The 24714-nt window shown below is 45.7% G+C and overlaps 1 protein-coding gene and 1 long non-coding RNA gene across 3 annotated transcripts in view; one reads left to right on the top strand and one right to left on the bottom strand.

The window, feature by feature from the left end:
• Positions 1-24714, bottom strand: part of LOC144754161 (uncharacterized) — a 638643-nt gene that overhangs the window by 381484 nt on the left and 232445 nt on the right. The window lies entirely within an intron of this gene.
• Positions 1-24714, top strand: part of LOC144754153 (E3 ubiquitin-protein ligase TRIM39-like) — a 91412-nt gene that overhangs the window by 34892 nt on the left and 31806 nt on the right. For both annotated transcript variants that reach the window (XM_078641734.1, XM_078641733.1), the window contains exon 5: positions 9967-10019. In XM_078641734.1, the coding sequence (XP_078497860.1) occupies positions 9967-10019 (53 nt within the window). The remainder of the gene's footprint in view (positions 1-9966; positions 10020-24714) is intronic.

The following is a 24714-nucleotide window of genomic DNA, read 5'->3' as shown; positions in this document are numbered from 1 at the left end:
TGTCTTCCAAAGCCTCATTTCAATCATCCTTTTTCTTTTACGGTCTTTATCTATCATTGTTGGTAGCAATAGAGATTCAAACAATAAACATCAGTGGTTCAGCGTCGTGTCGTACTTCATTGAAAAATGGGGTGTGGTTCGGGGGCATCAGATCATCGTCAATTTTCAATTCTGAGATAAGATAAAGAGACATTTCATTACAACGATTGCACCGTGGTCACACCATTGGAGAGGCCGTCTGTCCACACACGTCTCCGTTCCTGTGGGCAATGGTGGGAGGGGCTGACTCCAGCCGTCACTTCCTCACCTCCGGAGACTGCCCCCCACATCTTGATTTCCTGTAGAGTGTCTCCATTCCAGAGGCATCCTTCCACAGGCCTCATGTCAATCCTTAAACCTGTAAATAAGTTTCCAAACCTTCCCCATGAGGTGCTTGTTTACTGGCTGGTCTTGCTAACTCATTATTAACAGAGCTTAATGAGACATCAAAACCTGTACAGATACACGCCTTCTGGAACACTTAACGAAACAATTAAAGATGGTGGTGGACCACATAAAATATTTGCACATGTTTCGAACACTGAGGTTCCAGTCAGTTTCATGAGGGATGTGCAGCCTTGGCAGTTTGTCTGTTGTGGCCCAAAAAGGTGCAAGGTATGGAAGTTCAAGCAGCGTGTGACAAATAAACTGGCTCGGAGGTGCAGGGGGAGCTCGTTTCAGGTCTTGGCTGCCAAATGGGAGAACGAGCAGACGCCCCTGTTAGTCTGGCGGATGCAACAGGTGGCAGCTAGGGATCCATATCGGAGTGTCCTGGTGGGCTGGTGAAAGGTCATGCGTTGGTTGAGGAACGCAGCCCCTTCATTGTGTGATGCCTTGTATGACTTGTATTGTACTGGTATGTCTTCATGACTGGTAGCCAGTGAAGTTTCCTGAGGTGAGGGGTTATGTGCGTCCGTCTGGGGAGGTTGAGGATGAACCTGGCCGCTGTGTTCTGGATCGTCTGAGTTTCCTCATGATTTGGACTGTTATTTAGAGCTACAATAACGTATAGTGAGTTATAAATTAAACAAATGCAGTGCTCTGCAAGAGTCCTTCCAGTTCTGACACATTGGGCTTATGAACAGATGAATCTAGAATAAAAGAGAACAACAACAAAAAATGACCTGCCCATGGAAACGTATCTCTCCATCTTCGGGCATGTTTGCGTAATGTTTCCTTGCTGCTGTGTTACTCAACGTCCCCTTTGCGTAGTGTCCACGCTTATTCACATTCTTAAGTGGTCTGCGTACACCCATGGAATATCATGGTACGCCCGTTAGCGCTATGTATGGTTCGCTACATATATTTGCCCACGTCTCGACCAGGCGAATCCTCAGGGTCACCGCCCTCTATCTGTTGCTGCTCATTTAGGAGGTTGTCCCAACATGCTGCTATGGGTTCTCGACACAGTCCTAACGTTTCTTCATGCTTGCTGGAGATGCTTTGTGCCTTGGCCCATGCTAACAATGAGTGATGCGATGCCCGTACATGTGGTGGGTCCGCCACTTTCCACCGTCTAGTTCGGAGCCTTTTAGCTACTATTATCCCCAAGTCTAGGAACCTAGACACTACTTTGGTGGCAGGCGTCCTCCTGAATTGATGCAGGAGGTATATGGACCATTCAAAAGGTAGTGCTCGACCTGTGCATGTGTGAAATATCCTGGTTATCGTATTCCAGTACACTCCTATTCGGGGGCAGCTCCAGAACATGTGTACTAGTTCAGCTCCCGGTGGGTGTTGTGTTTGTTTATTGGGGTTGGTAGGATTCCTCAGGGCGACTTACATCAGCGCTTGCTGTGATCCAGTTAGTGAAGTTGTCCACTGCTTATTCCGTGTCCAGGTGGAGGTGGGTAGGTGGAAGTTGAGGGTGTTGATCCAGCGTTGTTCAGATGCATTGGACCAGCTGCGACATGTTTCGCTGGCAGTGGAGGTGGGGGTGTTGAGGGGCTCTGAGACGATGAAGTGGATGCAGTGGTGGTCGGTCCAGGTGAGCTCTTTAGTGTGGGTGTACAGATAGGGTCAAGCGTGTCTCCTGCGATGTGAGTGGGGTCGGTGACTAATCCTCGCTCCTATCACCTCAAAGGTTATAGGAGCAATGAAGTCGGAGATGGGGTTGCAGAAGGGAGGGCGGTGTCCCGGGGCTCTGTAGGCGAGGGTTTCTCCGATCGTGGGTTTTCTGTTCGTTTGGAGTTGAAAGTTGAAATGCTCCATGAAGGGGATGGTGTTGTCTGTGGTGGTTGCGCATTTGAGAGTCTCTTCGTGGATTATGGCTGTGATGCTGCCGTTTTTATTGGTCCGGTCTGTGTGCGTGATCTTGCATCTGTCTGGTATGGCTGTGGCAATACTGGGTGCTGATGCGTGGTTCAGCCAGGTCTCTGTTATGAAGACGGTGTCTGGGGTGGTGATGGTTTTCCAGATTTCTGTGGCGTCTTTTCCAAGAGAGCGTGCGTTGTTCAGCAGGCAGTTAATCTCTCTGAAGGGGTTGGCCACGGCCCTGCTGTTGAGTGTGAGTGACTTGTTGTGGCTGCTGAACGTGGTGTCAGTTGTTTCTCTTCTGGTACAGGTAAAACGGCAGTTCTGGCAGGAGAAAGGGCCATTGGTGGTCCTGGGTGAGGCCAGGGCGTAGAAGGTGTTCTGGCATCCGGGGTCCAGGGCTCTAAGTTCGTCTGATGTGAAGCACAAGCAGTCCGTGGTGGGTGGAGACCTAGTGCAGAGCGAGGTCCATGCACGACATACCCACGGTGTGCGTCTGCTGCGTGGGTGCGCTGTGGTCTCCATGCCAGAGCCTGGGTTAGTGGCAGGAGGGTGCCAATGGTGCCCATAGGGGTAGACAGAAGGCACGACGGGGAGCGATGCGGGAGGCGAGGTGTAAGGAGGGGCATTGCTGCACGCAGCGGAAGGGAGTTCCCAGAAGAGCAAGGGATGGGTCGGGCAGGCAGGGCGAAAGGGAAGGGGAAAAAGCCAGACTGCAAGGTCAAGTGCAGCCGGCCCAGGCTACCAGGGTCAAGAGGGGCGCAGCTGGACAGTAACTACTGGGATTCTGGTGCAGGTTGGGCTGAGGGAAGAGCGTCGGGCACGGTGTCAGGGGAGACAAGGCCACATAGCACTGTAACTGAAACTGTGGGCATAAGAGGGGTGGCTCAGCCTCCTGTTTCTGATGGCATGGACGGGCTCACCCATTGTCTAGGCTTTGCTCGGGCACCGCCCGCACTGCTACCACGAGGCAGGAGCCACAGAAGGAATTAATATGCTGCCGGAGATGCGAAAACAGGCCAGGCCCACCTCCTGGAGGTTGCTGGGAACTTTAGTTCCCTGATGCTGATGGCGGCACTGGCTCTGGTTCCTGAATGGAGCAGGGAGAGTCGTGAGGCAGGAGTCCGGGGCCTGGAGAAGCGGCAGATCAGCAGATACTGCGGTGTCCCATCCTTGGTCTGTTAAATCACTATCTACCCTCTATGACCATTGCTTGACATCAGTCTTTGTAAGTGCCTGGGTTAGATCCGTAAAGGCTGTCAAATTCTTTGCGAACTTACCACAGTATGTCATCATGCCTAGGAAACGTCTTACACCAGTCATGAAAGTTGGTGTGAGTACAGATTTCTTGTCTTTATTGGGATTCGGAGTCACCATTTCTGCTGCAAATTTCTGTTTGAAGATTTGGAAAGTCACACTTGCAGAGTTTAGCCTGAGGCCGCTTGAAGGCACTGTAGGACTATTTGGACACAATAATGACTGTCACATTGTGTGCCTGCACCAAGATGTCATCACAGATGTTAATATTTCCAGTCAATCCATATAGAACTTTCTGGATGGTGTCCTCAGAAACATCAGCGACGCTGGAGATTCCGAAGTTAATCTTGTGTATAGTCTCAGACCCAGGTGTGTGGAGAAGGTCATGATATATCAAAAAGTGGGGTCGGGCATCAGCAGGTGATACCCTGACTTAAGATCTGTTTTGGAGAACAAGCTAGCTCCTATGATCTCATTTATTAGTCCATCCTCTGTAGGCGTGATATGTTGTTCTCTTTGGCATGCCTGATTCAGGAGGCGCATGTATGATTGAGATTTATCGTTGGCGGGGCATGTTCGAATGCGTACACTCGGTAATGCCCCCCCGTCTGCTTTGTCGATATCACGTCACCCATCTCCCCCCCCCCCCTTAAAAGCCCTAGAGTTAGGTGGATCTTTAATTAGGTGCTTCTCTATTGTACTTAGCCTTACTGCAATTGCATCCAGCTTCGCCATCGCAGGATTAATTATTGCTAATATTCTCTCTTCTAACTGCTTTAAAGTGGCCGATGTCACCTGGGGACAGTTGAGGCCTAGCACTCCCGCTGGTAAACTAGTGCTGTACTCACCCCCCTTATGGCTATCTGGAACTAGAGGCATAACTACAGGCCCTCCCTGCTCATACCTGGCGTTCCTATTCTTAGCCTGCTTGGTAATCTGTTGGCTTGTTTTGGGAGCGCTACGTGTTTTCTCTTTTTTGACTGATCTTTTCCTTTGGGCACTGGCATGACCTTCGATTGCCTGGTACGGGTGGAAGGAGGAGAGGGAGATGGTGTTGAACATAGGGAATTAACCGATGTTAATGGTTCAGAGGTACCCTGCTGCTGGATGTATTAAGTTTCCCATAAAAAACGTATAAGGCTATTGGATCAAGTTTAGGATAAATATCACTATTCAATTGTGTTAGCGAGAGGGGGTAAAGACAGTGATTCATAATGTTGTGCTGCGTTTTTTGGATATTTTTTAACCTGTTTGCGGAGAAGGTTTCTTCTGTGGAGATGAAATTAAATGAAATGTTTTATTGGGTAAACTGTTTTAACTGTGGTAATTTTTAGTGTATACCTTTTCGGGGACATTTCCGAAATTTTAACTGCTATGATAAAAAACTTTTTGTGTTGATAAATAAAAACATTGTAAGCGCTACATTTTAGTCTGAATATATTGACAAGAGAAGTGGATCAAATAAGAGTCTGGGGAGTAAGAATGAAAGAGTGGTGTGAGGATTAATATAGTTTGCTTCCAGGGATTTTCCCTTAGGCTTTAATTGTTAGGAGGTGCATGGCCACACGCAGCCACTCGTCTCCTGGCTGTTTGAGCTTCTGGGCGACAACAGTTGTGGAAACCCAAGGAGTGGCCCATAATCTCGCTCGATGATGTCAGCCTCTTCCAGCCTTCATAGCTCCTCTTCCACTTTTGCCTGAAGATGAGTTGCTTAAACAAAAAACATATTCAGGCCTAAATGCTTCAACATAGCTCAATAAAATTGACCCATGTAAGAATTATCTAGCTCTCCAGCCAACAGCCGGGGATTCTTGAACTGGAAAGCATAACACTAGGCTTGAAAATCCAGCAGAGTCAGACCCCCTTGCTTCAGTTTCCTCCAGATCTTGTTTCATGAGATCCCGGCTCCCCTGGATGCCCATATAAAGCTTCCGACCCTCCCTTGCGAATTCTGCAAAATATTTTTGTGAAAAGGAAGTGGTTCAGTGTTAAACAAGACGATCACCTTAGGAAGAACCAGCATCTTAATGATGTTCACTCTCCATAGATACTGAGGGGCAGAGGTTTCCTCCATCTTGTAAGAACGGCATCTAGATCATGATGTTGCTTGAACATGAAAGATCTTTGAAAAACAAGAGACAAGAAGCGTTCAGCAAAACTGGTTCAGTTAGTTTGATTAAACATAGCGGCCGGGAGAACAGTTACAGGCACAGGGTCAAATTTCAATCGATTTGTAGCCGTCTTATATAAAGTTCATTATTGGCAGAAAAATGTTTCTGGTGATCCTTGTATGGTGAGGAATATAAGTTGCTGCCTCTAGAGTCATATATTATTTTTAATGGATAATCCAGGTGGGCCTCGACATTATGTGGACGCAATGTTTCCAGAGGGTAACGTGTCCAGATGTCTGGCTTGGGGAACGCGTGATCACTGCGTGTGCTGAGTTCTGATTTGCTCTATGGTCCTAACTCATGTGGCATCTGACTTTATGGTGTTTTTGGGGTGCGCGTACCCCCTCCGGTCATGCGTGCTCTATTGGGGCCAATCTCCCTTGACCATTGAAGTGTCGCTGCGCCTATCTGTGGGAAAATTCTTCGACCACCAAACCTGCCAACTAGTGGTTCAGTCAGCCATCCTCTCGCGGCTGGACTACGCTAGCTCCCTTTTGTTAGGGGCAAACGTAGCAGAGAAATCTAGACTCCAGTGAGTCCAGAACGCCGCCGCCAGAGCTCTGACCGGCCTCCCTCGTCATAAGTCAGTGACCACCTGTAATAAATTCAGCAAGCAGGAAGGTTGAAGTTGTAGGTTTATTAATAAGCAGCACAGCAACAGGTGATGACAGCCAGCCAGCGCAGAGCAGTAAAACAATAACTGACTCTGATGGCTTGCAGAACACAGGAGTTCTAATGGAACTGTAAGCAACTAAAACATAACAAGGAGTATTTAAAGATACAGTAATGAAATACAATATAATGAAAATGTAACACATCTCCCCCAATAGGAAAAGGAAGAAAAGAAAGGAAAAAGAATAAAGGAAGAAAACGAAACTAAGAAACAAAGGAAGGAAAACAGAACTAAGAAACAAAGTCGGAAAATCTACCTGGAACAGATATAGGACGAGAAGAAGACTTCACTCTAGAAGCAATAGAATCAATGCACTTGTGTTGTGGAACAGAAACAGAATTATTGTGAAGATCAGGACATTTAGCAACTCGTCTAATGTTCCATAATTTGCCATCTTGTGTAATCACACTGTTAGTGAAAAGCTTAACCACTTTCATGGGCTTACCAAACTTAGCTGAACACTTGGTAAGGAAACCTGGCTTCCTAATTCTGATCCAGTCACCTACAGATAAATTGGAAGTTTTAGCATTCCACTTACTGTCATACAACTCTTTAGATTTAGCCTGTTTATTTGCAATCTTGTGAGCAACATCATCAATGACTACTTCAGAAAAAGGTTTACCAGCACATTTCTCTTTAATCCAACAAGGACAGATATTAGAGGCAGGATCGCGTCCTTTAAGAAGACCGAAAGGACTAACCTCAGTGGTTGAATGTGGGGTTATGCGATACAACCAGAGTTTTTCTCTCAAAACATTTTTCCAATCTGATCCAGACTTAATAACATCAGAAATGAAACCCTTTAACACCCTATTGAAACGCTCAACTAAACCATTTTCATGAGGTTCATAAACAGACACAGTATGATGAATAATGTTCTGACGTTTAAGAAAATCCCCCATTTCTAAAGAAGTTAACTGGACCCCATTATCAGAGACAAGGGTTGAAGGGCAACCTTCTCTAGAAAACACTTCTTTAAAAAACTCAATCACACGTCCACGAGAAGAGTCCGCGAGTCTTCAGGTACGGCGGGTGCAGCGGCAATTAAAAATAAACAGAGTCTGGAAAACTTGAAATCCTCTTAAAATTGTAAAAAATAGCTTCACTCACTGTTGGTTCAAACGAATTTTCCGGGATTTTCGGTGATTAGCGAAGATTAAGGCAGGCAAAACAAGTCTTTACTCCATATAGATGCCTCCAGTTCAATTAAAATTCACTCAACGAAAATTTAGTAAAATTGACAAAATTCAGTTCTACACCTGTGCTGCTTGATAGAAGGTTCACCTCGTCGCCAAAATATGTAATAAATTCAGCAAGCAGGAAGGTTGAAGTTGTAGGTTTATTAATAAGCAGCACAGCAACAGGTGATGCTAGCCAGCCAGCGCAGAGCAGTAAAACAATAACTGACTCTGATGGCTTGCAGAACACAGGGGTTCTAATGGAACTATAAGCAACTAAAACATAAAAAGGAGTATTTAAAGATACAGTAATGAAATACAATATAATGAAAATGTAACACCACCGTTCTCACGAAACTCCACTGGCTTCCCGTGGATAAAAGGATCCATTTTAAAACCATATGCCTAGCATTTTTAAAATCCTCAAAACTGCCTCCCCCCCAATGTTATGTCCACTCCTTTCATTCTACGTTCCCCGACGCACATTGCGTTCTGAGGGACAGAATCTAGCCATAGTGCCCCTCATTAAACTAGCCAGGATGGGCGGCCGGTCATTCAGATACCTTGCGGCAAAGCTCTGGAATGAACTCCCAGTTCAAATACGGGGAATGGAAGATCTGCTACCTTTCAGGAAAGCCATAAAGACTCATCTTTTCTGTTAATCTGCAATTATCGCTATTATGTCACTTCAGCATCTCCTCCCGCTCAGTTTCTTGCAGCTAGCGCCGGGACGCCCCTTGGCTGGGGCAGCCGTGTGCTATATAAGTCCATATAACATAACATTGATCTAAGGTTTACTGTCAATGTATATGTCTACGTGCCACCCCACCTGTGACCTGTCAATCAATAAACTCAGAATTAGCTCTCAGTCCTTGCCTGACTACGTATTTGCGTGTCAGGTTGATGTGGAGTTCACAACTGGCAAATTCGTTAATAAGGATGCAATTTTGTTGGCACAAATGAATGTGCTGTTTCTCATATCCGCATTGATTTCTCTCCATATTAACAATGGGATACCTTAGTTAAGTTTACATCCAGTGTTTCCTCCAAACTCCGAGTTACCATGATCCTTAGATAGCTAATCTGGTTTCTGGTTTGAAGCCCTACTTTCTCTTTGGCCCATGTCATAATCTCTGTCTTCCCCTTGTTGATTAGATACCCTGACAGACCCCCAAAATCTCTGGCTTGCATCTCAAGCTGTGGAACAGAGACCTCTGGGTTCGATGTATACAGAACTATGTCATCAGCATACAGTGCTATTCTGGTTGGTAACCCTGCAGCTTCATCAGGGAAAAGGGCTCAATATGTATCATTTGCATCGATAATTCAATGGGTTAATTCATACAGCGGTCTGTCAGGCACAAACCCCTTTTGATCGAAATAGATCAACTTTTGAAGGATATCTGACAACCTCTTAGCCAAGATTCCTATGATCATTTTGTAATCACAGTTCAACAACGATATAGGTCTATAGGAATCTGCCAACCTAGCATCTTTACCCGGCTTAAGGATCATAACTACAGTTGCCTCAAACTAGGAGGGTGGATTTTAACAGCTCTCCACAGAGATCTCATTAAAACAAGACACCCAGCAAGGGACCAAAGAGTTTATCAATTGTTATAGTGTTCAGATGGGATCCCGCCTGGGCCTGCTGCTTTCCTCCCTTTACTGAGCCTCCTAACCTGTTCCCTTATCTCTCCCTCTGTGATCCTTCCCCTAAGGCCTTAAATCTGCTGTTCCGTAAGATGAGGGAAATCTTTGTTTTGCAACTAATCTTTCATTACTAAGGGGTCTGGATTCAAATCTGCCTTAAATATCCCACTAAGGCAACCCAACATCTTGGTTGTAGAAGATGGTGACAAGGTTTACACTGGCAGGGGTTGGGTGTGGCAGTGTTGTGTTGTGGGTGCTGGCAGGAATGCACGTGGACCTCAGTTAAGAATGTATATATTAAGTATATACACAAGACTCCACCAGGAGCAGATGTAACATGTCTCTGCCCCCCTCTCACTGAGCTAACCGCCGCTCCTAGAAGACCCACACGAGGCACTCCATAGCATCACATGAAGCACGCTGGTCTCACTGAGCTAATGATAGCTCCTAGAAGACCCACACTGGGCGACTCCATAGCATCACATGAAGCACGCTGGTCTCACTGAGCTAACTGTCTTAGAACACCCACATCCTGTCATAAGATGTTGAAGGTACTTTTGGATATCGATGGAGCTTTGACTGTTGTGTATGAACAGTAACTCACACTGAGCTCTAGTCCACAGGCGCTGCTCTCAATACTGAATATCATTTCAAATACGGGTCTTATGTGATGTTCATCCTTTGTTTGTGGAGCTGTAATTGCTCTTTAATACAAAGATGATGTGTGTGTTATTTATTACAGGTGTAATAATGTGAAGATTCAGAGCCCAGAGATGGTGGTGAAGAGTTATAAAGGTAAATATCATTGTGATGAGTAGCTCTTTATGTTACTGTTCTGTGGAAAAGTAAATTTTGCCATGTTCTGTGTCCCTACGCCTCATCCATCATATGTTATGTGTGCATGACCAATATGCATATGTTATTCCCCATGTCTGATTAATGACGCAATTACAGTTGTGTCCACCTCTGGTATGTCAGTTTCCAGTCCTCGTGAATACTACGAATATCAGGCCTATGTAAAGTTATATTGCCACGTTTCTCAGTGTGCACGTTATTTCATTATAAAGTCCCCGTTTCCAGGCCTCAAAAGGGCCCGGACAACAGATTCAGCTCCTGTCTCCTGAAAGCCTCGCTGAGGAGCGATACAGCCCCCACCTGTATCCTCGACCCTTCACTTACTTCCTGCCTCGCAGTGCCCGGTGCAGCTTGGCTCTGCCTCTGAGTCTGCCAAGAGTATGTTATGATTCCAGCTATCAGTTCAGTCCTTCTTCTCTGCATTCCTAAGCTACTGAACTGCATCAATAGTTTCCGTCATTGTCTAGCCTATTCGGCTCCACGTTAGAGAAATACTGTATTAATGGTCATTTAATATTCCTCATCACGCACTACATGTAGAATAATGCATGGTCCAGTCTTAGAATCAAGTTAGCTTTTCCCCTCATGACTTCTAGTTTATATCAACATGTTCCCTAAACCTCAGATACCAGATAGGGTTTAGGTACATGTCGCTCCGACCCTCCAGACTCAAGTCTCCGCTCCTAGCACAGAGTTCGTAGCCCCCAGCTTCTCCTAGTAACACGTCATTGCCAGTTTACGCGCACCATTAGGTTAGAGGTCCCGGCTCCTTAGGTAGCCCCCTCCAATGATTCCGCCCATTCATGACATATTCTGTTACGTTTGCATCACATGTCCATGTATACTCCCAGTTACACCTACTTTTACTGTTATCTCTCGCGACTGCTACGCGTCACGCCTTCTGCTCCACCCACTGTTACGCCTACTGCAATGTAATGCTATGTGTTTGCGCTATGTATATAAGTTGATGTATTGTTATTAAAAGTTAGCGCGCTCATCCCAGACCTAGCCCCGGCAGCTGCCGGGCCACTCTAGCCCTGCCATTCTGTTCCTATGCAGGTTGTCCTGATCCTGTCCTTTATGCTGTAATAAACCTGCAGAAACTCCTACTACCTCGAATCTTGACTCTTATTTTATTGAGCTATCTGTTATTCATTCATTCATTCAAAAATAGATCCGGTATTATTTATTTATATACCACATAATGGCGCCCGAATAGGGACTTGCCCTTTCCCCACGCGTCGGTGAAGCCACGCCGACCCCCTGACCCTCTGCAGCCGTGACGGAACCATACCGGCCACGTGCAGATATTTCTGCCTCAAGTATCCCTCAGGCCCACGGAGGAGACGGAGGAGGCGGTCCAGCATCCGAACGAGACGGTGGAGGAACGCGGCGAGTCCCGACCAGAGCCCAAGCCAAGAGTCCAAGGTCCGAGGTATCCGGAGGCCCACCCGTAACTGAAGTCCGAAGTTCGTCGTCCGTCGTCCAGTCCAGTCCGAGGCCTTTCCGTTCTTGCTGCCCGGTGAGTACCATTGCTGGGGTAGTATCTAGACAGGACCAATCTAAATTGACTCCTGGTCCGTGGGTTGGTGGTGCCCAGACTCACAAACGAAGTGTTCACCTAGGTGGATACGGGTCTTGATGCGTCCCTTTATGGGACCGGTATGTTCCGTACTGTTATAGCAGTGCATCCAGTAACTCTAGTCTGTTCCGTTCTCGAGAAATTCTGTTCTGTTTCTGTTCTCAGTATTCCAGGTAATATTCTGTTCGACCTGTCATTTATAATGTTGTTCAATGTATTTCCAATGTCGTGGTATGCCTGAATTGTTTTCCCAATTGTTATTGTTTTTCGTGTATTGTATTGTGTTCCGATTCAAGTTTACAATGCCGCTCTTTTCCAAGTTACGTCAGTTAAAAACTAGAAAGGGTTTATTAGAGGAAGCAGTTCCTGTCCCGCCCAGGGACAGTCCAGGTCATTTTATGTATCAGAAACATGGCATAAGCGCCATATTGTATCTAGATTTATGGGTAGAGTATACCAAACAGTTAGACGAAAAGTATAGATGGCCCGTATCGGGTACATGGGATGCCGAATGTATCATGCGAGTAGAAGAAGCATTATGGAAAAAGAAAGCCAGACAGTCACAGAAAGATGCCATCGAGTTATGGCGTAAGGAAGCCCATAGAAGGACCGAGAAAGAAGTCAGAAAGTCAGAGTTAAGTAGAGAATCCCAGGAACGAGCCCAAGAAAGAGAATTAATCGAGATAGGTGAACAAGTCAAAGCCGAACAGTCAGACAGACAGAGGCATGCCCTCATTAAGGGTATGTATCCTCTTCTTGCCGAAGGTTTGCCAAAAGCGACCCCAGAGGCATCTAGTAATTTCCCGCCACCATTAGTTCCGACCAAGCTACGTCACAAACCGACCGCAGCTGATATTTTTATTTCGTCCTATCTGGACGACACAGTCCCCGAATATGCAAATCCTGTTCGCGCTCCGCCAGTCCCTGTAAATCAGGTAGTTCATGCTCCTCCAGACACCGGGGTGCCCTTAACAGCTTCCCCGGTCCAGCCCGCCATACAAGTCCAGCCCACGTTACAATTACCGACCCTGCCAGGACGAAGAATGTCAGTCGACGATTCTAGTCTAGGGGCTGCAGGAGGAGGTCTTCCTCAAACCCCGCCGCCACACAAGCGTTTAACATTACTCGAATTACATGCTCAAGCGTTACAGCGCACGCCTAAACATCAGTCTGTTACAGAAATCAGGCAAACCCTTAACGAATGTGTCTATGATCCAGTTCCAGGCGAATATAATATGGTTTTATATTCCTTACGTGTAAGGAGAGTGACCGAGTATCTAGTCACCTTACCGAATATGAAAGAAGATCTAGACAGAATATATCGTTTCATCCGTACAGGGGATGATCCAGAAAGTATTGGCGAGATTATGTCTCAAAGGAAAGCCGAGATCCAGCTCATGATATTAAAGTTCCTGATCAATTGTCTAATAAGAGAACAAGATTACCCGTCTAAAGATTCCGCCGAGATGAAAATTCTGACAAGGTGGAGTGATAATATAGCCGAGGGTAAGCACAAGACCGTCGGTGCTATGGAGAGTATGTACAAGAAAATCCGTAAAGAAATAATAAAGATACACGAACAGCGTAAAGCAGCACTAGTAGGCGAGAAAGAAAGTATCTCTGATCCTGAAGAGGAAGAGAACGAGAATCCCGCCAGAATAGCGTATGTAGGAAAATCTAGATTTCCAGATCGCCATTTACGTCTAGAACACAAGTCTATTGTTCATCATCCAGCACCAGAACAAGGTTCTCTAGAACAAGTATTCCAAGCTACCGATCACATTCTGAAATCACGAGTCGGTTACAGTGAATTAAGTACTATGCACGAACAAGAACTAGCCCGATCAGCAGTCCGATGGATTACTGATTCTACCACTTTTCCAGACGAAATAGTGGCACAAATGTTTCTGAAACTGCCCCCAGCCGAGCAACGACTGGTGGGTATGTATATGATCCAGTACCTCATTACTCTGTATGAGGGTCAACACTCTGATCCAGGTCCGTTACACGATATCCTGAACGAGTTACTCCAGTATAGATGGAGAGGTCTAGGTACCGATTTAGTTAGTGTCATTCTAGAACAGCGTCACAAGTATAGAACGTTTCTGAATCCGCATTTTGTTCATGTTTCACCCCCAGAAAGCAAATCATTCTACATAGACAGACAGAATCCGTTACGAGAAGTCCACCCAGTCCAAGGGGCGGGTGGCGAAATGCAACGAGTGTTTGTATACACTCCGATTTCAAAGATGGAACTTCTTGAAATGAAGAAATTAATTCCCTGTCATGACAAAGATCCAGCAGGGTTCCATAGAGAATTAAAAGACATGCTCCGTATGGGAGAATACACTTACCCAGATATCATTAAAATGTTAAAGGTCCTGCTACCCGCAGGGGTGTATGAAAAGCTAAAGGAAAAAGAATGGGAGGTGGGAGAGAAAAAGATCGATTGGGCAGTCCTAGAAGCAGAAGACAAGGCACGGGTACCAGGTACTGGTCTTGGAGATAAATGTAAAGAATTACCAGAATTACTGATTCAAGTTTTACCCAGATTATTGACAACGAGAAAAGAAGACTGGGATGCAATCTCAGCCTGTAAACAGAAACAAGATGAAGATATTAGTGATTTTTATTCTAGATTTGAGAAATGTTTCAGTATTAACAGTGGTCTCAAGACAAGTAGTGAGTCATACCCTCACCTTTTCGTTACTAAATTAGTCGAGAATTCAAGTCCACAAATTAAAAACCGAGTTCTGAAAGTCGAAAGCACCTGGCAAGCAAACACCCCGTCCCAGATGCTCCAGATGCTCCAGTATCACCAGAATAGAATCAGGGAAGAGCAAGAACACGAAAGAAAACGTATGAAAGACACGAAAATGAAAGTGCTAGTTGCACAATCTATTCCTCAAGACAGTCAGAAGAGGGGTCCGAATCAAGCCAGTCATCCTGCAGCTCCCGTTAAAGGAAACTGCAATTATTGTAAACAGCCAGGTCATTTTATAAACGAGTGTGCAGTTCTGAAACATAATATAGCTACTGGTAAGACTAAAGAAAGACCACGTCCGCCTAGACAAGAACAAGTTTCACAGACTCATCAGCCACAGAATGCACAACAGACAGTTCCCGCACCGCAGCCCATTGCTGCAACACAGCACGTTACATCGCAGATGTACCAGTATGCTCAGACAGAGTATCCAGAGTACCAGCCATATTCATGAAACAGCCTAGAGAGGGAGGTAGGCTTGCCTCTCATCGAGATACCTGTAGATCAAGAAGGTCCCTATGTTCACAGTCAAGTATTAGGGAAAGACAGAAAGTTTTTGATCGATACAGGGGCAAGTAGGACCACAATCAGTCACGCCGAAGTTCCAGGGGCTCCGCTCTCAGGCTCAAGAAATGTTTCCCTTGGATTTTCAGGAAAGCCAATAGTTAACGAGATTTCAAAGCCAGTCACTCTAGAAGTAGGTCCATTGTCCCGTACTACTGATCTGTTACTTACTAAGTCATGTCCAGAAAATCTATTGGGCATTAAGACACTGAAAGAATTAGGTGCAGTTATTTGCTGTTCCCCAGAGGGAATACGTCTGTTCCTACGTGACTTCAAGGGTCACTATGTATTACGAGATTTTGATTCCAGATTGTCTAATGTTCCGCAGCATTTATGGGCGCAAGGTCCAACTGATGTAGGTTACATGCAAATCACACCCCATCGTGTGACTCTCAAACCAGGTGTAGTGTTACCCCGAATCAGACAGTACAGATTGCCACCTGAGGCTGTAGCAGCCTTATCCAAAATTATTGACGAGCTCATGGCTCAAGGAGTAGTTGTAGAAACTGACTCCAATGTATGTAATTCTCCGATCATTCCAGTCATGAAACGTACTGATCCAAATGCACCTCCAGTATATCGATTAGTGATTGATTTACGAGAGCTTAACAAATGTATTATTCCTCAGTACCCAGTTGTCCCAGACATTTCTTCCCTGTTAACAGCTATTGATTCCGAAGCCACGTTTTTCACTGTCATAGACCTCAAGAATGCATTTTTCAGTGTTCCAATTCATCCAGACAGCCAGTTTCTTTTCGGATTTTGTTTAAATGGAAGGAGCTATATGTTCACACGCGCTCCTCAAGGTTTCACAGAAAGCCCTAGTATTTACAGTCAAGCACTCAAGAGACAACTAGACAACATTCACATGCCAACTGACACTGCCCTACTCCAGTATGTCGATGATCTACTGATCACAGCCCGTTCCGAACGTGCATGCGAGCGAGCATCCCTTACAGTTCTGTATTTCCTAGCCGAGATGGGGCACAAGGTGTCACCTTCGAAGCTTCAATTCTGTGTCCAGCAAGTGGTATACTTAGGACACTTACTGTCCAAGAGGGGTAGGCAGTTGACACCAGACCGTATCCAGTTAATAGCGAGTCTTCCTCAGCCCAGAACCCAGAAGGAGGTACGTGCCTTTATCGGCCTTACTTCTTATTGCAGACAATGGATTCCCCAGTATGCATTTCTAGCCAAGTCACTGATACAGTTAACGACACAGGAGGCAGCCGTATCGACTGTCCTCCCTTGGACATCTGAACATACACTGAGTTTCAACGAGTTAAAGAAAGCTTTATGCCAAGCTCCAGTTCTAGCTACACCGAACTACAGTAAGCCTTTTACACTTTTTGTTACTGAACGCGAAGGTACAGCATTATCTGTTCTCACACAAGATCAAGCAGGACAATACAAGCCCTGTGCTTATTTTTCGAGCACATTAGATCCAGTCGCCCAGGCGTTGCCTGCGTGCCTCAAGTCAGTTGCAGCCACAGCACTAGCTATCAGACAAAGTGATTCCATAGTTTTAGGACATTCCCTGACAGTACAAGTTCCACATTCAGTAGAAGTTCTTTTAAACCGAACACAAACTCAGCACTTGACAATTGCACGTTTAACAGGTTATGAATTGACACTGTTCCAGCCACACATAGAAATTAGACGCTGCAACGTCCTGAATCCTGCTACACTGTTACCATCAGTTAGTTCAAATCCAGCCACACATGACTGTGTGGAAGTAGTTAACATTACGACAAAGCCAAGACAAGACCTGACAGACATTCCGTTACCAGACCCCGACCTGACACTTTATGTGGATGGTTCATGTATGAGAACTAGTACAGGAGAACTAGTCGCCGCGTATGCAGTGACTACTGACACTGAAGTTATTGAAACACACCGTATTGATACCCTGTCCGCTCAAGCAGAAAATCCGCATTGCCAAAGTCTGTAAAGAAAAAGGTGTGGACTGGCTAGTAGCTCTGCCAGTTGCTTTGTTTTATATGCGCATGGTCGCACATTCCAGATCAGGTCTGTCCCCGTATGAGGTCGTATTCGGCCGCCCCCCTAATATGTGGGGTACTCCTAGACCCCGAAGTATTACCGACGTTTCATGTAATATGCTGACAGATTACCTAGCTTCCTTGATGTCTGCCCTCAACTCATGTCGTTCACAGGTTGCTGCCGCATTTCCAGACAATACCGAGGTGGCACCGCATGAAATCGTTCCAGGTTCCCTAGTGATGGTCCGGAATTTTGACCGATCAAGTCCGCTGGAGCCTCGTTGGAAGGAGCCCCGTCAGGTCCTCCTCACCACCCGTACAGCCGTCAAGTTGGAAGGCAGAAAAGGATGGATCCACCTTTCTCATATTAAACTTTTTAAAGGATTGAAATCCGTTTCTAAAAACATTCCCCAGGATTCGAAAGATTGCCAGAACATTGTTTTAAAGGACTGTCCCGCAAAAGACATTACTACAACCCCTCCCTGGTTAGAGAAAACTCCGCAGCAGGAGTATAAGCAAAAGCTCAGGTCTAATAAGTCAGTCAGTTTGATTGTATAAGTCCTCCCCTAGGTGAAACGGTTAGACTGTTTCTGACATGTATAAAATAGACCCCCATAGTGAGAGAGTCAGTCGAAGTTCAATTCAATGTATCGTTTTTCTGAGTTTCGTATTATTCATCAGCATCTTGATTTCCTGCACCAGCTATGCGTTCTATCTGTATTTTCCAGTTCCTCATGTAAATATGTCTGCTAATACTACAGTAGAGCACACGTTTAGTGATCTGCCTCCTCACGAATATTCATACCGCCTCGCTATGCGCAACAACACATTTATCCGTATGTTACATTACTCACACCAGACCAGCAATGCCACTAATTGTTGGGTGTGTGGTCGACTCCCCCCTTTCCAGACACCGAAGGGAGTTCTGCCACTCTTTCCTTATCCATTCTCACATAATGGTTCGTGTGGAGCATGGTCCACGCTAACGTCATCCTCAACAGATATGTCTTTTCTTAACAGTACATGTTTTTCAGACAAGCAAGGTTTCCCCCACAGAACAGGTTTAGATCTAGAAAATGAAGTATATAATTTAGGTAATTATTCGTCGAATTTTATGGTCCTGAATGTTCAGTCTGATACTACTCCAGGCTTACCTGCTATTTCAGTACTACCTGTCAAAGGCGAATTATGTGTCCGTAGTCATGGTTCTGTACATGTAGGACATAGTGAATGTACTACTGTTATCCAGTATAGTGACAGTGGGAAATCTGTTTTCAAAGCTTCACGTCATTCTTATTTTATTTGTGGTCAGACCGCATATGTCCGTCTGCCCCTCGATTGGGAGGGAACCTGTTACATTGCCTTCCTACTGCCACCTGTTTTCCTAGCCCCATCTGATTATCACAGAAACACACATCTAGTACACATTAGACATAGAAGGGAGTCCCCAATTGTCGATTATACTGAAACTACTCTAGAACAGTATACAGATTTTAATAAAGGTTTCTTCTTCTTTGTAAGACCTGTCCAGAATAGTAAACTGATCCGTAGGTTAACAAGAACCCTTGAAGCTGTAGTAAATGAGACTGCCTCTGCTCTAGGTAACCTAACCGAAGAACAATCTGCTATGAGATTTGTCGTTTTGCAAAATCGTCTCGTCCTTGACGTCATACTGGCCGATAGGGGCGGGGCCTGTAGAGTCATCGGATCTAGTTGCTGCATTTTCATTCCAAATAACGCGCCGTCTGTTTATTCAGCTATAACCAGACTCCATAAAATTGCCCATCTGTTACACCAAGATCCAGGCACCTGGACATGGTCCGGTTGGTTCTGGAATATAATTTCCGCATGGGGATGGAAAGTCCTGTCCTTTCTAGGTATTGCAGTAGCGATCATATTCAGCTGCTGCCTCTGTATACAATGTGGCCCTGCGATTTGCAGCATGTGTGCTACCTCTTGTATTTCTAGTCCCAAGCCCCGTTCTAAATCCCGTTCCAAGACAATTCGAGACGAGCAAATGGTACTGTATGAAATGATAGATGGTATCATGAATATTGATGTTTCCTGATGGAAACGTAGTGACAAGGAGGGAATGTGGAAAAGTAAATTTTGCCATGTTCTGTGTCCCTACGCCTCATCCATCATATGTTATGTGTGCATGACCAATATGCATATGTTATTCCCCATGTCTGATTAATGACGCAATTACAGTTGTGTCCACCTCTGGTATGTCAGTTTCCAGTCCTCGTGAATACTACGAATATCAGGCCTATGTAAAGTTATATTGCCACGTTTCTCAGTGTGCACGTTATTTCATTATAAAGTCCCCGTTTCCAGGCCTCAAAAGGGCCCGGACAACAGATTCAGCTCCTGTCTCCTGAAAGCCTCGCTGAGGAGCGATACAGCCCCCACCTGTATCCTCGACCCTTCACTTACTTCCTGCCTCGCAGTGCCCGGTGCAGCTTGGCTCTGCCTCTGAGTCTGCCAAGAGTATGTTATGATTCCAGCTATCAGTTCAGTCCTTCTTCTCTGCATTCCTAAGCTACTGAACTGCATCAATAGTTTCCGTCATTGTCTAGCCTATTCGGCTCCACGTTAGAGAAATACTGTATTAATGGTCATTTAATATTCCTCATCACGCACTACATGTAGAATAATGCATGGTCCAGTCTTAGAATCAAGTTAGCTTTTCCCCTCATGACTTCTAGTTTATATCAACATGTTCCCTAAACCTCAGATACCAGATAGGGTTTAGGTACATGTCGCTCCGACCCTCCAGACTCAAGTCTCCGCTCCTAGCACAGAGTTCGTAGCCCCCAGCTTCTCCTAGTAACACGTCATTGCCAGTTTACGCGCACCATTAGGTTAGAGGTCCCGGCTCCTTAGGTAGCCCCCTCCAATGATTCCGCCCATTCATGACATATTCTGTTACGTTTGCATCACATGTCCATGTATACTCCCAGTTACACCTACTTTTACTGTTATCTCTCGCGACTGCTACGCGTCACGCCTTCTGCTCCACCCACTGTTACGCCTACTGCAATGTAATGCTATGTGTTTGCGCTATGTATATAAGTTGATGTATTGTTATTAAAAGTTAGCGCGCTCATCCCAGACCTAGCCCCGGCAGCTGCCGGGCCACTCTAGCCCTGCCATTCTGTTCCTATGCAGGTTGTCCTGATCCTGTCCTTTATGCTGTAATAAACCTGCAGAAACTCCTACTACCTCGAATCTTGACTCTTATTTTATTGAGCTATCTGTTATTCATTCATTCATTCAAAAATAGATCCGGTATTATTTATTTATATACCACAGTTCATGAAAAGTGTGGTATGGTATGGAATGTTATGTTCATATTGTATGGGACAATGTGTATGTGATGGTATTGTATGGTTTGGAACGTTCTGATTGGATGGGAGGGTGTGGTGTGCTATTGGTTGGGATCGTGGTATAATATCGTATGATGGGATGGTGTGGTTTGGAATGGGATAGGATGGAATTAAATGGTCATTTGCATTCAATGGGATGGCATGGATTGGTGTGATGTGCTTTAGAATGGTATGGTATGTTATGGTGGTATGGTATGGGGTAGGAAGGGATTAGATGTGATTGGATGGTGTATGGAATTTTATGGAATGATATGTTATGGAGGTATGGTATGGAACGTTACCAAGGGATGGGATGGTGTGATGTGCTATGGGGCGGGATCATAGAATAATAAGGGATGGCATAGAATTGCACCTCAGAATTCGGAATTTACTGCATAACACATTCTGTGTTCCAGAGTTCTAGCTCCAACAGTGACCAAAAACGTGCACCTACACTGACCCAGCGCATGCACCTACACTGACCCTAGCGCATGCACCTACACTGACCCTAGCGCATGCACCTACACTGACCCTAGCGCATGCACCTACACTGACCCTAGCGCATGCACCTACACTGACCCTAGCGCATGCACCTACACCTACCTAGGGCAATCGCCTCCACTGACCCAGCGCATGCACCTCCACTGACCCAGCGCATGCATCTACAATGACCTAGCGCATGCACCTACACTGAGCTAACTCATGCTTCTACAATGACCTAGCACATACACCTACACTGAGCTCGGGCATGCACCTACACTGACCCTAGCGCATGCACCTACACTGACCTAGCGCATGCACCTACACTTACCTAGGGCATGCACCTACACTGAGCTAACTCATGCTTCTACAATGACCTAGCACATACACCTACACTGAGCTCGGGCATGCACCTACACTGCCCTAGCGCATGCGCCTACACTGACCTAGCGCATGCACCTACACTGTCCTAGTGCATGCACCTACACTGTCCTAGCGCATGCACCTACACTTACCTAGGGCATGCACCTACACTGACCTAGCACACATACCTACACTAATAATGCATTCACCTACAATGCAGTCAAGTCAAGTCAAAAGATCTTTATTCGGATTGTAAAACATCCATAAAAGTACATGTCAAACACAGCAGAAGTAATAACAGTCATAGAGAATAAAATATACACAAATAACAGCCCGCAGAGTTACAAATTCATAGCAATAGACGGCTTTATCGTGTGCAAAAAGGCAATCGCTAGTGCGAAATGTACAATGTGCAAAAAGTGCATAGTGCAAATGTCTCAGTCAATGAGCAGAGAAGCACGGGACCGAACAACTGCTTTGAGAAAGCAGCTCACTCTAAAAGTAGCTTCATCCGTCTTTAACATCAACAAATCTTTAAAAGCTAATTTAAAATCCATCAAAGCATTTTTCCTTCAGTACGGTATTAGAAAGTGCTTGGTGTGCATTCTATAAAAACCACAAAAGAAAGTAAAATGGAGCAAACTTTGTTTCCCGCCAAGGTTACAGGGGCAGCTTGGATTTTCCACATGTTTATTGAAGCCTAACGGGAAGCAAAGTAGATTTATGATGCTTCCATCCCTGAACCGAAATAACAAGCTCCTGTTCCACCTGTCTAACTTTATGCGGAGATAGCCCTGAGGCAGGGCATGAGGTTTGTCGCAGGGCTCCATAAGGGAGATGTACCTTAATGTGGACGGCTTTGCCAGATCGCACCTTTCCCTCTCTTTACAATAAAAATCATACAAAGCCCTTTTAATTAAATTCTTATGCGTGCAATCAATCAATTGAGGGGAGGTAAAAAGATGTCCCTGCCCCACGCTCAATAAGCTTTTTTCCACAGCCTTAAACCATGGTATAAAGTTAGCCCTCTCACATTTTAGGCAGTCCAAAATGATGTCACAGGACAAGGAGGCAGCGGAATTACTCCAAATGTTTATCCAAAAAAGGGCGGGTCTGGATCTTATAAAATCCTCTATATAATTGAGATTTAATTCCCTGTGACACACGTAAGTTGGTGCTGTAATAACCCTCCCCAAAACCTTCCGACAGAATCTATTTTCTTCAATCTGTAATTGGGTACAATTCGAGTAGCCCCACACCTCAGCACCATAGGTTCCTACGGGTAAGCATTGTGTTCTGTAAATTTGTAACAATGATGTGATCACATCTGCCTGCATAGGTTGGCGGAGGGAGGTTAAAGAGTTTATAGCTTTACTCAATTTATTCCTTCCCTGAGCAACATGAGGCTGCCAAGATCCAGTGTTAGAGAACAACAAACCAAGGTAGGGGAACGTGCAAGTGCTTTTTAAAATATTGTCCCCTGACAGAATCTGGGTTATTTTATAGCTTCTAGGGCCACATGACATTATAAATGATTTCTTAAAGTTAGTACATAGGCCCAAACCTGCCATATATGTGACAAAGCCAGAAATTAAAATACGCAAAGCAATGGCTGAGCGGCCCATAAGGACTGCATCATCCGCGTAAAGGAGTGCGGGACGGGTTTGCCATTTACTTGCGGAACATCGTTAGTTAGATTACTCAAAGAATCACTCAATTCTTTTATATACAAAATAAAAAGCAGGGGGGCCAAGACACAACTCTGTGTGACCCACCTGCCAATTAAAATATCATTAGAAACTTCGCCGTCATTGTTAATGCGAACGCAGGCTTTCAAATTGCTATGAAAATGTGCCAAAAAGTAAAATAAGGATTCATCTAAACCATAATTCAACAGGACTGACCATAAACGGGAGCGATTTACAAAATCAAAAGCAGAACTTAAATCCATAAACCCAAAATATAAAGGGGATTTTTTGGCAATTGTATATTTAGCCAAAGCAGGTTTAGATTTAAGCATTGCTCCACAGTACCCACTTTACTTCTGAAACCTAGCTGGCACGGGTGTAAGATGGTATTTTCCTCCGCCCAGGTTCTGATTCTGTTAAAAAGGACCCTGCCTAGAACCTTTAGCGTGTTGTCAATTAAAGATATGGGGCGGTAACAACCAGGGTCAAGTCTGTCACCTTTTTAGGTCGAGCTGACGTTAGCATTCATGCGAAGCATGAATGCTGTCAGCTCGACAACTAATGTGATCCGTATTTAGGAGAGTGGACACCAAAGTGTTACGAGCGTTTTCAGTGTCGGATTTCACCTCGGGAGCGAGCGTCTGGTAGCTGCGCATGCGCAAAGCCCTTGCTCACACACAGGCAGCCCCCACCTCTCTGCATGCACGCACGCACGCACACACACACACACACACACACACACACACACACACACAGGCGCGCGCATGCACACGCAGGCATACAGCACCCATACAGGCACACATACAGGCACACTATCCCCTACCTCGCATTCTCTCTCAATCACACACAGTCACGCATGTGCACACACGTTCCCTCGCGCACACACGCACACACTCCCCCCCCCCCACGCATACAAACAGGCACGCACGCACTTTACATCAGCCCTGGGCCCCACTCACCAACTGCGCTCTTCCGGCGGGGCTCCTCACGGCGCGTCTCCATCTAAATCGGGGCTCCCTCAGGTCAGAGGAGCCCCGCAACAGGCGCCACACTCCTCCTTCTCCCCGGCCCCCTCCTGGGGACCCGGGCTACACCGGACGGCAGGGCGCTCCATGCGCCGGCAGCTCGCGGACCTGGGGAGGCGGGACTTCCGGTCGGCCGCGAGCGGATTGGCCGGCCGGCCGGCCAAGAGCTTCCGGGTCCGTCTGCAATGGCGGTCACGAGGCATCTGTGGTTAAGGACGTTGAATTATTACTGTCCTGAAGTGTATGCCGTTTAAAATTAATGCTTCTCTGTGGTCAACAAGCACGATTTACAGTGGGCGGGGCTTCAGGCTGATGTTGCTACACAAAACGCGACATCAGCATTGTCTTCGGGACGTTCCTGGTGCACAAGCTGATCGCTGTTGGTGCCGGGTAGGTCAGTGTCACAAAAAATAAACCTCAACAGAAAGCACTTACAGAAATAAAGGATCAAGGTGCCCGAGTTGAAGCTCCACTTCTGCAACGTATTAATCAGCCTAACTTCATCTGTGTGGTCAAGGCTAAGCAAGTGTGTTTTCTCCACATTTCCACAGTGAAAAGATAGCTGTAATCCTTGATGGAGTTGTATGCAGCCCTGCTTTTCTCTAGCGCAAAACCTCTTGTAGCGTATCTGATGAGGAGGCTCTTTCTAGTCATCTGTTACATTGAGTTGGGCGGCTGGGAGGAGTGAGCACTGACATGTTCTGTTTTTGTTTTTTGTTGTTTTTTTTACACTAAGATCACTGCAAGCAGGTGCCCGAGTTGAAGCTCCACTTCTGTAACGTATTAATCAGCCTAACTTTG

This window comes from Lissotriton helveticus, chromosome 5_1, assembly GCF_964261635.1.
Source record: "Lissotriton helveticus chromosome 5_1, aLisHel1.1, whole genome shotgun sequence".
Classification (NCBI taxonomy): Eukaryota; Metazoa; Chordata; class Amphibia; order Caudata; family Salamandridae; genus Lissotriton; species Lissotriton helveticus.
The sequence above is the reverse complement of the archived record's forward strand: the minus strand, read 5'-3'. Positions and strand labels throughout refer to the sequence as shown.